The 14,328-nt window shown below is 49.8% G+C and overlaps 1 protein-coding gene across 11 annotated transcripts in view; it reads right to left on the bottom strand.

Moving 5' to 3' along the window:
• Positions 1 to 14,328, bottom strand: part of TMEM63C (transmembrane protein 63C) — a 78,162-nt gene that overhangs the window by 16,122 nt on the left and 47,712 nt on the right. For 5 of the 11 annotated variants that reach the window (XM_073349278.1, XM_073349275.1, XM_073349270.1 and 2 more), the window contains 6 exons: positions 9,054 to 9,893; positions 8,017 to 8,096; positions 3,649 to 3,736; positions 1,975 to 2,012; positions 821 to 963; positions 234 to 285 (listed from right to left, as the gene is read on the bottom strand). In XM_073349278.1, coding sequence (XP_073205379.1) covers positions 234 to 285; positions 821 to 963; positions 1,975 to 2,012; positions 3,649 to 3,736; positions 8,017 to 8,096; positions 9,054 to 9,251 — 599 coding nt within the window. In that variant the 5' untranslated portion in view covers positions 9,252 to 9,893. Of the gene's footprint in view, positions 1 to 233; positions 286 to 820; positions 964 to 1,974; positions 2,013 to 3,648; positions 3,737 to 8,016; positions 8,097 to 9,053; positions 9,894 to 14,328 lie in introns of those variants that run through there. The other 6 variants (XM_073349271.1, XM_073349273.1, XM_073349277.1 and 3 more) reach the window with 5 other exon arrangements.

The following is a 14,328-nucleotide window of genomic DNA, read 5'->3' as shown; positions in this document are numbered from 1 at the left end:
ACTCCAGATGAGGCCTCACCAATGTCGAATAGAGGGGAACGATCACGTCCCTCGATCTGCTCGCTATGCCCCTACTTATACATCTTTAGGATCTTTAGGAATCATGTAAAAGTAAACCCTGTCCCTGGTCCCAGGGGCCAGTCCCCACACTGCTGATGGTCTAACCCTGTGCCCCTGGCAGACATCCCCTCAAGCGGCAGAGAGTGCGGCTGCAAGGTGTGGGGGGAACGTACTGTGTTGGGACGTTGGTGATGGTCGTCCGGCCAAAATGAGCTGGACTGCTTCCTGGAAGAGAAGAGGGGAAGCATGGAGGTCATGGGAGTGCCGCGCATCTCAAGCAGTTCAGGCCCAGAATACAAACAGCTCCCGCGTGACAGATGCCTGGGTCCCTGACAGATGCCTGGGTGATTTAACTGGGAATTGGTCCTGCTTTGAGCAGGGGGTTGGACTAGATGACCCTCTGGGGTCCCTTCCAACCCTGATATTCTATGATTCCCCTCCTGGCTCCTTCCTCTCTGCTGCTTCCTTGGGGTTTCTCCTGGCCTCCTCCTGCAAGCCCCAAAGCTTCTCTGGTCTCTCCCATTTCCTATACTCCACAGCTGGCCACCAACCCACACCCCGTGGGGCCAATCTCCCAGGCATGACCCCCTGCACTGGACCAATTTTCCGGGCACCACACCTTATCCAGAATTCCACCTTCCCAACTAACTGACAGCGTCATCATTCCCCCATCCGGCTTGGTGCATGATGCCCACCCATGTGCTGTGGAGATCTGTGCCCTGCCACTGGGATCAACCAGTGGGCTTGGAGAATTACCTACCCAAGAGGTCCCCAGAGAAGTTGACGGGCAGGATGACGGCCACAGAGAGCACACAGACGATCATGACCAGCACCAGGATGTGGCGCTGGAAAGAGAGGTAGGTGGTGGCGTCGATCCCACACTTGCTCTGAAGCTCCTCATCCCTTACCGATACAGAGGCGGATGGTGTGTTAGTGCAGGTGATGTGAGATAGCCCTCCCTGCTCAGGGGGCATGGCCCCCCCACTCTCCAGTGGAAAGCACCAGCCCCAAATACTGCAGGGCTCAAACTCAGGCCATCCCTCCTGAGAGCACATAAGGGATTCAGGAGGAGAGTGCTCCAAGTCTCTCCCTGGAGGATGGCATTCTGGCACCTGTGGAATGGGACATCTGGGACGTCTAGAGGGTTGCAGACTGGTCCCCAAGGGAAGGGCTGGGAGGGAGCCCCATCATTTGGGACATTTAACCTGGGCTTGGACAAAGCCCTGGAACATACACTGAAAGGAACAATCCTGCACTAGCCCCTGGAGGCACCTAATTGGACGTCTCCATCTCTAACTCCCACACAATAGGATGTTCCTGACATTCCATGGACCGGATCCCTGGATGGACACAAGAAGGGATGGTGATCTCCCAGCATTTGGAGAGTCCAGCCAGTGAATCACCAACAAATCTGGACGCTTTCCTGAACTAGCCAACTCTGCTAAATGAGAGGTGGGAAGCCCCTGTGTCTGGTCTCTCTCAGGGGAGTTCCAGCCCGTTCTGATCCCCACTGGCCCTGAGAACAGACTTTTTGGGCAGTGCTTCACTCTTTGGGACCTGATCAGAACCAAGGGCACCACAAAAATGAGGGTGGGAGGGGAGAAGTCTGTCAAACTTTTTCTGAACTTCAGGTATGTTGTGGGCCTCCTGAATGCCCCTCAGGGTGGGAGGGAAGCACTCACCAGAACCAGGGCAGAGGGGAGATGGGACAGCGCAAAAGGGAGAGCAGGGTGTAATGAACAAAAAACCCATATTCCCCTCCCCCTCCAGGGGAGGTGCTTTCTGATCAAGGGATGCCAAGCAGATACAGCAGCACCGGGATATTCACTGGTGATGGTGTCTTGGATACATGGAAAGGCAGAGGGAGGCCAGTTAGCTGCCATCCAATGCAGACAGGAAAGGACATGTACTTACTTCATTTGGTAGATGGAAATGAGCCAGGAGCAGAATCCCTGGAAGGTAAGATAAATAGGATCAGCTGGTTGAGAGCAAACCAAGGTACCAGAAGTGGAATGTGGCCTCAGAGTGCTTCACATTGCGGGGAACCAGGGAGCAGCTGTGCGGTCATTGTGGCCAAGGGGGGCAGTCAGGGGCTGGCCACAAGGCAACTATTGCTAAACTAACAGAGCTGCTGATCTGCACTCAGTGACCAGCTCTGACAGCACAACTAGTGTCAATGAGGACAGAACACGGAGGTGATCACCTCTGTTTTTCTGAAAATGCCACAGGACCTTTAGCATCCAGGTAGCAGCCAGCTGAGAGAGGCTAAGGGACGGGAGAAGACGTACGAGGAGAGCAGAGAGGAGCCGACAGATAAATGCACCGGATCACATTCCTTCTGGGGGAAATCGCTGGGCATGAATCTGGCTAGCACTGCCTAGAATAAAGATGACTCTGGGGGGACATGATCACAGCCTACAGAAGCCATCAGGGTGACAGTACAAGTGAATGAAGGGAATTATTAATGCTCTCAGGAGATGGAAGGACAAGGAGGGATGGCCCTGAAGTGATGGAAGAAAATGTCTAGGCTGGAGATTAGGGAATTTGTCTTCACAGCAAGAGCAGCCAGGGCAGAGGCTAGGTCAGGCAAGCCCCATCACTGCAGAGATCTGGGAGCAGGTTTGAGAAGTATGGTAGGTGGGGATGACAGGGGCTTGAATCCTGCAGAATCCAAGGACAGACTCAAGCAGCGTTCCTTCGCACTGGCTGGCATGGCAGACCTCAGCTCCAGGGCTCCTCTGAAGGACAGGTCCTTCGACAGCACAGCAGTCCCCTTCCAAGGACTTCACAAGGGCATTAGCCCTGGGGAGGAGCTTACCTCCCTGGGGCAATTCGCCCTCTGCAGGATACAGGCCACTCCCATGGGCTTTCATTTGACTTGACCCCATGAAATGTACGTCCCCCCCTCCACCCAATGACAAGTGAACAGGGTCACGAATCAGAGGGAAACAGGAGAATTCCCAGTAAATGGCCAAGACCTGCTGTGGAGAAGAAGAGGAGATGCCAGGAATGTCACCAGAGCCATGGCCAAAGCCACTTTTGGGGATCATCTTTTTGTTAGCCAGATCTTAAATCTTTCTGTATGACAAACATGCTGAGAGAGCGAGAGCAGGGCAATGGAGAGATGGAGGAGAGGGAATGAGAGACAGACAAGCTGCATCTACCCTGGGAAATGTAGGAAAATCTTCCATGTAAGGAGTACTGACATAGACAGTACTCAGGAGTTTCTACCACCGTGTTGTCTAACCCTGTTGGGAACGGATCTAGAAGACACAATGGCAAAAGCACCAGTGTGCTGTCTACTCTAACACTCCCACTGCTGCCACCAACAATAGATCCCCTGGTGCTAGAGCAATGGGGTGGGGTGGGGATTTCCCAAACACTAACACTCACTGTAAGAGAATTAGAAAACTGCTGCTTCCCAGGAAAACAAAGAGCAGCTCCTGGCTCCACCATTGGTTCATATTAAACAGGAAACTTCAGACTGGTGACCTAATCTAATTTTAAACCTGGGCTCCCTGTAGTAAAGAGAGCTCCTCTTTGCACAGGATGGAGCTAATTTCCCTCCCACATCCCACTAAGACTCACCACATCTTTGTTATCGATATCCGGTGGGCTGGTCTCCGACGGAGATTTCTCCTTCTCGCTCTGCTCCCCGTAGAACAGCGATGTCAAGCTTCCGGGCAGAGGGAAGAGGAGAGAGAGGGCAAGAAAGGGGTCACAGGATGGAAAGAAGGGGAGAGAAAGAAGAGAGGGAATGAGGGAGAAGCACAAGAGAGGGAGCGAGAAGGACAGGGAAAAAACCCAGGATTCTGATCAGACCCACTTCAAAGTGACATTTTCCCCCATAGCAAGCGACCCCCTTCTGAGAAATCAGCCAAGCCAGGACATCACTTGTGCATTTCTAGCCCAGCAGCTGGGAAATTTTTTTAGCTCAATAGCTGCATGGAGTCAGCTCTCTCATCAGACAGTTTGTTAAGAAGGTGAATCAGCAGGTGGCAAAAGGATTCTATACATGCAGCAACTGCACCCCAAGAACGTGCCACCCCCAACAGTTTCCCCCCAGGAAATAACTGCATCTCCCCTGTGAATGGCACAGATTCAGTTTCACGGAAACAGTGATTACACACACACAGCCATTGTCTAGGACATATTGAACTGTATCGATGCCCACAGCATACAGGAGAAATGAGACACCAAGTCAGTCAATAATGATAATACTGTAACAAATTGGCATATGTGTGTCTGTCTGTCTATGCATGCAGTCACTGCCCTCTGCACAGCAGAATCAGACCTGTTTCACTATGGGCCATAGTCCCTATAGTGCTGTCAGCTAATGGAGAGTCACCTTTAGCTCAAGTGCTAGGGCTCTATGCTTTTGGAGTGGGAGTATCCGAGTTCTCTCCTTGCTCATGCTGTTAAGTACTCAATGGCCATGGATTTGTTATGATATAATAACACTCTGTCCTCTAGCTCCATTTGTTCAAGGTTCTCTTTATGGTTCATAAACACTGCTCACGCTTCACAAAACCCATGTGAGGTCACTACCTTCAGGACAAGTTAAAGGAGGCTCTTCAGAACCAGGGTCAGTGTGGGGAAGATATTAACTATTCAACACTTCTCCCTGTACTGGCTCCTTTCCAGGAAAATCCCCTTTGGTTTACACTTGGGACTCCCTAGAAGTAATGAAGAGGGAATATCCCGCCAGATCAAAGTAAAAACAAGATCCCACTAGTGCATGAGGCTCCATTGTCTGGTTGTTTCCCTGCTTCTCTTCTGTTATCGCAAATACTTTGTTAAAGAAGAGTTCTCCACTCTTTTCTCCAGTGAGGTCATAACTCCATGTTTGTGACATCATCACGGCAGTGATTGCAACATTACTAATTCACCACTGTGACATCACTTGCACTATCCTGGTAGAAGAGGAACAGCTTGGGGAGAGACAAACTCTTAAAGGGACAGTGTCAAGTCATTTGTGCTGGAATTTAGATTGTGTGAGAAAAATGTTTTTCAAAACTTAATAATAAAATTACAGTAATACAATAATACCTAACTCTTAGATAGTGCTTTTCATCAGTAGATTTCAAAGCGCTTTCCGAATGAGGTCAATGTCAATATTCTTATTAACAGCAAGGTTTCCATTAACTGAATGGAAAAACATTTTTGTTTAGCTTTAAAGCCTTCCTGGCAGTTTAGCCATGGGCTAGTGCCTAGTGACTAGCAAGGGAAAGTGTCAAGAATGAGGAAGTGAAAGTGATCTGGCTAATGTCACTGCACAGGAGGAGTGAAATTCAGGGTTTAAAGCAAATAGGAGATTACTGGGGAAAAGTGACTTGGACTTTTACAGTTCTGTGAGTTTTAAACATGCCATGTGACATTCTAATATCATATTTTTAACCATGTCTGCTGGTTTAAATCTTGACTGTCCCTTTAATCTCTCCAACAAGTGAAAACATCACTGACACATTTCCAGATTTAGAACCAAAGCCAGCGCTTGAGAAAAATCAAAGAAACCTGAGGCTCAGAAGAAGATTCTGGAAAGAATTCCCTAGAGCCAGCCCCATACCTCTCAGAGACACCCTTTCCTACCCCCCTCCAGAAATAACAGCCGTGGGAAAGAAAGAGGAACTGCTGCAGGGGTGGGGAGTAGGATGGCTGGGAGGTGCTGAGGAACATGGCATCTGTGGGGAGAATGCCTGATATTTTGGTCTGGTTTCATGTTGCTAACCAAAGCAGGTTTGGACTTGTAAATGGGGAACAACATCTCTCAGAATCCAGACATTCTTTTAATCAATACCAAATATAGGGTCTGATTTATTTTTTTTTATTGCGATGATCACATTTTTCTCATAAGTCCTGTCCTAAGGCCCAGCTGGGTTCTAAACGCCTGGAAATCTGCAGGCCAGGAGAATGCTAATGTCTCCTCCACCCAAACAGACTAGTGCACCAGGAGACCCTCACTGCTGTACCAGAAACACGTAGCACTCTCTCCCCTCCTGCTGCCAGCCCCACACTCTGTGCTGAGGCAGTCTCCTGCCCCTTTGGTGGCTCCAACCCCTGTGGGAAAGCAGCTGCTGTTTCTCTTTCTTTCGCAGGAAGGCATTTTTCTTGTCACCAAAACCACAATCACCAGATCACCATTATCATTACTCGTAGGAATTCCATGTGCTTGGAGGGATTCGGCTGGTTCAGAAGTGGGGGAGAGGGGAGAGACGAAACAATTAGAAGTATCAGAAACCATCCAGGAGACTATATCATTCCCTGCTTATCCTCCCAGTTTTATCTCCCCAGTTAACTATCACCCGCCAGCCTGCAGCCCATTGCACCTGCATTCCCCCCACACGCTCATCCCCACTCAGCTCCACCTCAGACTACGAGTAAGATAATGACAACAACATGCCAGATGCCATGAATCCCCTAATCATCACCTACCACCCACACCTTCAGCTCTATTTCTAAACAACCCTCCCCACCCCCACACCCATCCTCTCATCCCGAGCAACCCAAACCCACACCTCTAAACTCCCCTGTTTCCCCTCCTCTCCCATCCTGATAATAAAAGTTACTGATGCATGGCTTTAGGACCATGCTGTGTAATTAACATACTGGTATAGCACGAGGAATGCACCAAGCAGGGATAGGTGGTAGATAAGAAAAGGGTTTGTTTATTGGCTGAAGTTTCCGATGCACAAGGGCAACATGCTTTGCTAAAAGGTATATAACCTTTGTATAATCTGTATTCGGGGTCCCCTCCTGACTAGCAGGGGGGCAACACGCTCGAGCGTAATAAACTTAATGTTTTTTGGAAACTCTGCAGTTGTGGACTTTGTTCATGTGCCTCAGCCTAGATTCGAACTGTGCGTGACCTATCAGGTATAATTCGCAGCAGTTTTGTGCGCGTCCTATCAGGTATAATTCACAACATATCGTAGCACACAGATTTCATTCAGATACACGCTCTGCACCCCTCTGACACTTGCGCCCTCTTTGCAGAAGGCCAGAGCATTAAGCCACATGCCAGCATTTAGCTAGTTCCATAACCCTCAAGGACCCCTGTGCTGACGATAGTCTCCAGTCAAAAGGCCCGATCCTTCTCCCATTGCCATCAGTAGCTGTTCAGCAGGCGTCAGATCAGGTCCTCAGGGAGCCTTGGCAACCCTGGTCAGGACCTTTCACCAAGGGATGGTGCAACTGCTGAGAGGGAGGTGGAGGATGGGGTCCCCTCACCATTAGTGGCTTGCATGTTAGCTCAATAATTGCTGCACAAGCTAACGGACTCGTGAGGGGTTTGTTATTTAACCTTTTGGTGCAAAGTTCCCTATTTCTTCCTGGTTTTCCAAGAAAGAAAAAAAGGAAGGAACATGTTCCTTAGCTCTGAACCTACAAGTGAAAGCTAATGCAGCCCTGGTGCTGACTCTGATACACCCGCCAGTGTCACTCTAGAGAACCTGGCCCTGCCAGCGCACGGACAGCCCTGCCACTTCCACTGCTACAGAACCGAACTTGCCTTCAATCCGCCCGCAGCGTGGGGACAGGAGAGAGCTCCAGAGCTTACTAGTGGCAGCATTCCCGTCCCCGCCCCAGAAATGTGTCCACATTATAAAACCCAGCAGCACAATGGGCACTGACTGGCCCCCATCTTGAAAGGCTCAGCAGAGAGGCTGACTGGGCCATGGATGCTGAACTGCCCTCCCATCCCTAGCCAGTGTTCCTTCAGGGCAGGGATGAGGGAGCCAGTGAGAGAAGGTTGCCCTGCTGCCACCCATGCGGTGTGCCTCTCCGTGGGGATGAAATCCCAAGGCTGCTGGTCTGGCACCGTCCAGCAGCCCTGACATTGACTCTGCTGGGCTTGTTTTGGAATAAGGGCAGGGAACAGACCCCCCACCTCCTCTTCCTGCTCTGTCACAAACACTTGGGGGATGCCACCAGCCCCTAGAAAGGGAGCTCAGTCCTCACCTGTCATTATCCATCAGCAGGGCCAGGCGCCCATAGTCCCAAGCTGCTTTCCGAAGGCAGGAGAAGACCAGGAGGAGGAGCTGCAGCAGGAGAGAGAAAGCAAAGGGTTGATGTTCCAGCCACCTGACTTCTAGAGGCCCCTCCATTCAGGGGGGTTGCCCTCCACAGGTGTGCCCAGACATGACAGCAGAACCAGTCAAAGCTCCTCTCAAAGCCAAATTGAGGTCCTGCTCCAGTGACTCCATTGTAACTGGCTCCTGGTGACTGCATTCACACACCCCAGCAGAGACCCACAGAGTCCAGGGTACTAAACCGCAACACCCATCCACACAAGGTGAATATACCCACACAACCAAGGTGACCATACACACATACACACACAGAAAGGCAGAGACCCATATAGCCAGGGCAAGCCCCACCTCATCTCTCTCTCTCTCACACACACACACACACACACACACACATAAACGCAGAACAAGAGTCACACTCAAAGAAACTACCTCCCACCTCGTAGTCAGAGCTGTATGCCCAGCATAGTCACACAATACAACCCTTCCACACCTTCCCAGGCCCAGTTATACACCCACCATGGGCTCAACACATGCTGGAACCCACCCAGATGCCTACAGGCAGAATCTGATACCTGCTGCAGGCTCACATAACGCACACACATGTCCATGATTATGACACTCGTCTCTCCTCGGGGACTCCACCTGCACACACACGGCCTCGTTGGCACCAGGAAAATCAGGGCTCATAGTTCACCACCTGGCCAGCTCCATTAGCAAGAGCTGCAGTGGAGACAGGGCTCAGGCATTCTGACCACTGTGTCATCTGACCACGCTGAATAGGTGATGTGGTGTCACACTTTAGTCCTGTGTGCGGTTCTAGTCACGCTGAGTCACTCCCACCCCGAGGCCTGCCTCTTTCCCTCCCCAGGTCACTTGAGACACTGCCGAGAGACTGGTCAGACACTGGGAGGTGGGGACAGGGGGCAGTATGGCACCCTGGCACGGCCCCCTCCTCGCCTCACTCACCAGCCAGAGGATGAAGTTGATGGCGAGCACGGTGGGCACGCCGCCGAATGGCAGCCCCTGCAGGACCGTGCTGCGGGACCGGGCGCTGAAGCACTGCTCCTCCGTGCTGTTCGCTAGCGGGTCCAGGAAGCTGAGGACATCTAGGGAGATGGGGTTGGCACCCCCGGGTGCAGACTCAGCCAAGTACACGGTGTCCATCTGTGCCTCCACGCAGACCCTGCAAAACACCTGGGCAGAGTCCACCAGGGGCAGGATGGCGTTGGGGAGTGGGGGGACATTAGCGGGCAGGAGTTCACAGCTACTCCAGTCCTGGCCTTCTCCAGCAGGTGGAGCTGGCTGTGAGCACGGCTATTAGAGCCCCAGCCTCTCTCAGCAGGAGGCACCACAGAGATGAGTGTAGGGCAGGTAGCTGACAGAGTGAGCACGTAGCTAGTGCAGTCCCAGCCGCTGGCGCTGTAGGAATCAGCACAGGAACACGGGATGGGCGAGCTCCCAGCTACTCAATTCCCAAGCTCTCTCAGCAGGAGGTGCTGTAGGAGATGGGGCAGGGCACTGGTGGTGGGCCGCTCACAACTTCTCCAGTCTTAGCCTCTCCCAGCAGGAGGTGCCATGGGGAATGGGGAAGCTCCCATCTGCTCCAAGCCCTGTCCCAGGGCTACACTCCATAAGACTACACACGATTGTTGTCATTTGGTTTTCAGATGCCGTCTCATTTGTACTCATACCTGACCAAGGTCCCTCGCTGCCTTCCCCACTCAGTCCTGGCGGCTGGAATCAGTCACTGCCATCACGCTGCGGCCAGTGTGTAGGAGCGAGGCACTGAACCGTTTGCCAGAGCTGCTATGAGAAAGAGAGACACTGATACTAGGAGAGGGGCAGACAGGGCTCTGCTCACCTTGTTCCCACACCACCTTAGTTTCACCTTTTGTGGCAACCCAATAAATTACACCCTCCCCCCCACACACCAATACTCGGAATCTTTGATGTTATAAAGTCCTGTTGGATCCTCCAGTTCATCTTCCTGCCAGCATAGGACTGTTCCTCTGGGATATTTCCTCGGCTTTACTACAGTCCAGTTTCAATGTCCCAAACGATGGGGCTCCCACCGCTTCCCCTGGGAGATGACATGACAGCCTCACAGAATTCGCTATTAGGAAATATTTACTGCTATTCACCTTCAATGATTTCATCCTAGTCCCTTTAGCTGTATACCCTTGAGCAATCCCCTGCTCCCCTGCGGGCTTCTACCTGTCAAACACCTGTGACCCGCTACTCGCCCCTTGGTCATTGCTTAGCCAAGCTAAACATACCAAGTCCTTGTCATCTTTCCTCATAAACCAGCCCCTCCATCACTTTCGTTGCTCTCCTCTGACATCCTCCCAACTTGCTGATATTTTTCTGGCCCTGAGGTGCCTGGGATTGATCTCACAGCAGCCATAGAGACAGAGTTCATTGCCTCCCTGCTCCTGGAGGAGCTGTCAGAAATGAGGCAGAGTTACTGGCAGTGGGGTTGCTCACAGCTAGCTACTCCAATCCTGGCCTTGCCCAGCACTTGTTTCCCGGCACTGCAAGTCCAGAGCTACTTTTCCAAGTGTTCTTGCCTCTGTCAGGACTTGTCTTCACTAGGAAATACTGTGTTAAAATAGAACGACATGTCACCAGCCACAACTAACAGGTCAGCGTGGACCAGGACTAGTTGTGGTTGGTATCACGTGAGTTGCCTTTGCTCCTCACAATAGTGTTTGAACACAGAAAGGCTTCCTACTGCCAACAGGCCTCACCGGCCCTCCGGGAGTTGGCTCAGCTGGACTCCATCACATCAGACCTATCCAACAGTTGAGCTATTTTAGCATTGTTCTGACTCCATTCGTTTTCCCTGGTAACCAGAGGAGGCCTCCTGGTTTGAGCCTCCCAGCTAATCCCCAAAGCAGCTTTTTTGGAAAACAGGCACCATGTTAGCAGCTCCCCGCAGACACTGGTTTTCTGCCTACTTCCTCTGGCTCTGTCAATCTCGCTGTGATTTCACGCTCTTTTCTTCTGAGCCCTCAGCTGATCCCACCTGCTCCTGGCTATTTACTGCATTTAATTATCCCAAGTTGCTCTATACTAGTGGCTCTCAACCTTTCCAGGCTACTGTACCCCATTCAGGAGTCTGATTTGTCTTGCGTACCCCAAGTTTCACCTCACTTAAAAAGTACTTGCTTACAAAATCAGATATAAACATACAAAAGTGTTACAGCACACTATTGCTGAAAGGTTGCTGACTTTCTCATTTTTACCATATAATTATAAAATAAATAAACTGGAATATAAACATTGTACTTACATTTCACGATATAGTATATAGCACAGTATAAACAAGCCATTATCTGTATGAAATTTTAGTTTGTACTGACTTTGCTAGGGCTTTTTATGTAGCCTGTTGTAAAACTAGACAAATATCTAGATGAGCTGATGTACCCCCTGGAAGACCTCCAAGTACCCCCAGGGGCACACATACCCCGATTGAGAACCACTGCTCTATAATTCCCTCCTCAGCCTCTGTCAAGGCTACATTCTGACTCCCCATAAAAATGGACTTTGGGGTAAGAATTTCCCTCTGGTTTTCTACAGTAAAGACTGATGCCAAAAAATCCACTTATCTGTCACACTCCCATTCTCTTTAACTGCCCCCTTCCCTGCATGGCCGGCCAATGCATGTCTCAGTGCAGCCTCACTCCTGCTAATGTACATGAAAGATGGGCTCTTAATTACCTAGATAGTGACTAAGACACAATGCAGCCCCTGCTGCACCTCCAAGAGGAAGGGGGTCCTTTCCCCACATGCCCTCCAGGCCAAATGGATAGTCCTGACTCTGGCTGAGCCAGGGGAGGTTTTGATGGGCTCCTGAGACAGCTGAGTCCAGCCCTCCTCAGCCAGAGGGATAGAGTTTGTAAGAATATAGGCCCACATTAGATTTGGATTTTAGCACGTGTGCTAGGCCCCCAGCACGTGTGCATAAAGAATGAAATCAAGAGAAAGAAAAAAGTTGTCTGCATTAAACTCATAGTGACCCCAATAATACCAATGTTGTGTTATTTAAGCTTTGGGCTAAGCAATATAAATAAAGAAAACACGGTTAACTGGGCACAGGGGATAGTACCATAATTGGCTAGAAATGTCCATTAGTTGGGAAAAAATATGGCAAGGTAAGATAAGGGGAAAAACCCTGACAAGAGCAGAGTTAGCCCTAAACTGCTTCATCTAACTCGAGCTAAGGTCCAACAACCAGCAGTGACAACTCTTGCTTGTTATAGTGTAGAATGTTTGCTAGGGGTTCTTTGTCAGAGCTTTTCCTTATGCCTCAAGTCACACCATGATGGGAAGGTGTCTCCCAGGTCTGAACCTGTTGCATTTTGGTCAATGCTTATAAACAGTTTTGTTGCTAGGGTAGGGAATACAGGTGTGTATATATATGCTTATAGTTGTATTTTGGTTGTAATGAACACCAAGTGGCCTTTGGACTAATAGGAATGCCTGTGTGGAAACTGAGTCATGGTAAACCTTAATAAACTTATTAGGAAATTTTTTTTAAAGAGATTTGGCCTAGTGTGGGGCCTTTTTGGTGGGGGGGGGGGGAAGGAGGGAAGAAATCTAGGAGGTACAGCACCTCCAACAAAAGATAGGTGAGAAAACCCAGGTGAGTAGCTTGTGTGAGTCACTTTTTGATCCTGTCCCAAGCTAGAGGACAGGAGAAAAGGAGGACTTGTGGCACCTTAGAGACTAACACATTTATTTGAGCATAAGGTTTCGTGAGCTACAGCTCACTTCATCGGATGCATTCAGTGGAAAATACAGTGGGGAGATTTATATACACAGAGAACATGAAACAATGGTGTTATCATATACACTGTAACAAGAGTGATCAAGTAAGGTGAGCTATTATCAGCAGGAGAGCTGGGGGGAAAAAGCCTTGTGTAGTGATAATCAAGGTGGGCCATTTCCAGCAGTTGACAAGAACGTGTGAGGAACAGTGATGGGGGTGGGGGGGTGGGGAATAAACATGGGGAAATAGCTTTACTTTGTGTAATGACACAGCCACTCCCAGTCTTTATTCAAGCCTAAGTTAATTATACCCAGTTTGCAAATTAATTCCAATTCAGCAGTCTCTCCTTGGAGTCTGTTTTTGAAGTTTTTTTGTTGAAGAATTGCCACTTTTAGGTCTGTAATCGAGTGATCAAAGAGATTGAAGTGTTCTCCGACTGGTTTTTGAATGTTATAATTCTTGACGTCTGATTTGTGTCCATTTATTCTTTTACGTAGAGACTGTCCAGTTTGACCAACGTACATGGCAGAGAGACATTGCTGGCACATGATGGCATATATCACATTGATAGATGTGCAGGTGAAGGAGTCTCTGATAGTGTGGCTGATGTGATTAGGCCCTATGATGGTGTCCCCTGAATAGATATGTGGACACAGTTGGCAACGGGCTTTGTTGCAAGGATGGGTTCCTGGGTTAGTGGTTCCGTTGTGTGGTGTGTGGTTGCTGGTGAGTATTTGCTTCAGGTTGGGGGGCTGTCTGTAAGCAAGGACTGGCCTGTCTCCCAAGATCTGTGAGAGTGATGGGTCGTCCTTCAGGATAGGCTGTAGATCCTTGATAATGCATTGGAGAGGTTTTAGTTGGGGGCTGAAGGTAATGGCTAGTGGCGTTCCGTTATTTTCTTTGTTGGGCCTGTCCTGTAGTAGGTGACTTCTGGGTATTCTTCTGGCTCTGTCAATCTGTTTTTTCACTTCAGAAGGTGGGTACTGTAGTTGTAAGAACGCTTGATAGAGATGTTGTAGGTATTTGTCTCTGTCTGAGGTTTTGGAGCAAATGAGGTTGTATCGTAGAGCTTGGCTGTAGACAATGGATTGTGTGGTGTGGTCTGGATGAAAGCGGGAGGCATGTAAATAGGCATTGCGGTCAGTAGGTTTCCAGTATAGGGTGGTGTTTATGTGACCATTGCTTATTAGCACTGTAGTGTCCAGGAAGTGGATCTCTTGTGTGGACTGGTCCAGGCTGAGGTTGATGGTGGGATGGAAATTGTTGAAATCATGGGGGAATTCCTAAAGGGCTTCTTTTCCATGGGTCCAGGTGATGAAGATGTCATCAATGTAGCGCAAGTAGAGTAGGGGCATTAGGGGACGAGAGCTGAGGAAGAGTTCTAAGTCAGCCATAAAAATGTTGGCATACTGTGGGCCCATGCGGGTACCCATAGCAGTGCCGCTGATTTGAAGGCATACATTGTCCCCA

Source organism: Lepidochelys kempii, chromosome 6 (assembly GCF_965140265.1).
Source record: "Lepidochelys kempii isolate rLepKem1 chromosome 6, rLepKem1.hap2, whole genome shotgun sequence".
NCBI lineage: Eukaryota > Metazoa > Chordata > Testudines > Cheloniidae > Lepidochelys > Lepidochelys kempii.
This window is presented reverse-complemented; position numbering and strand designations above follow the sequence as displayed.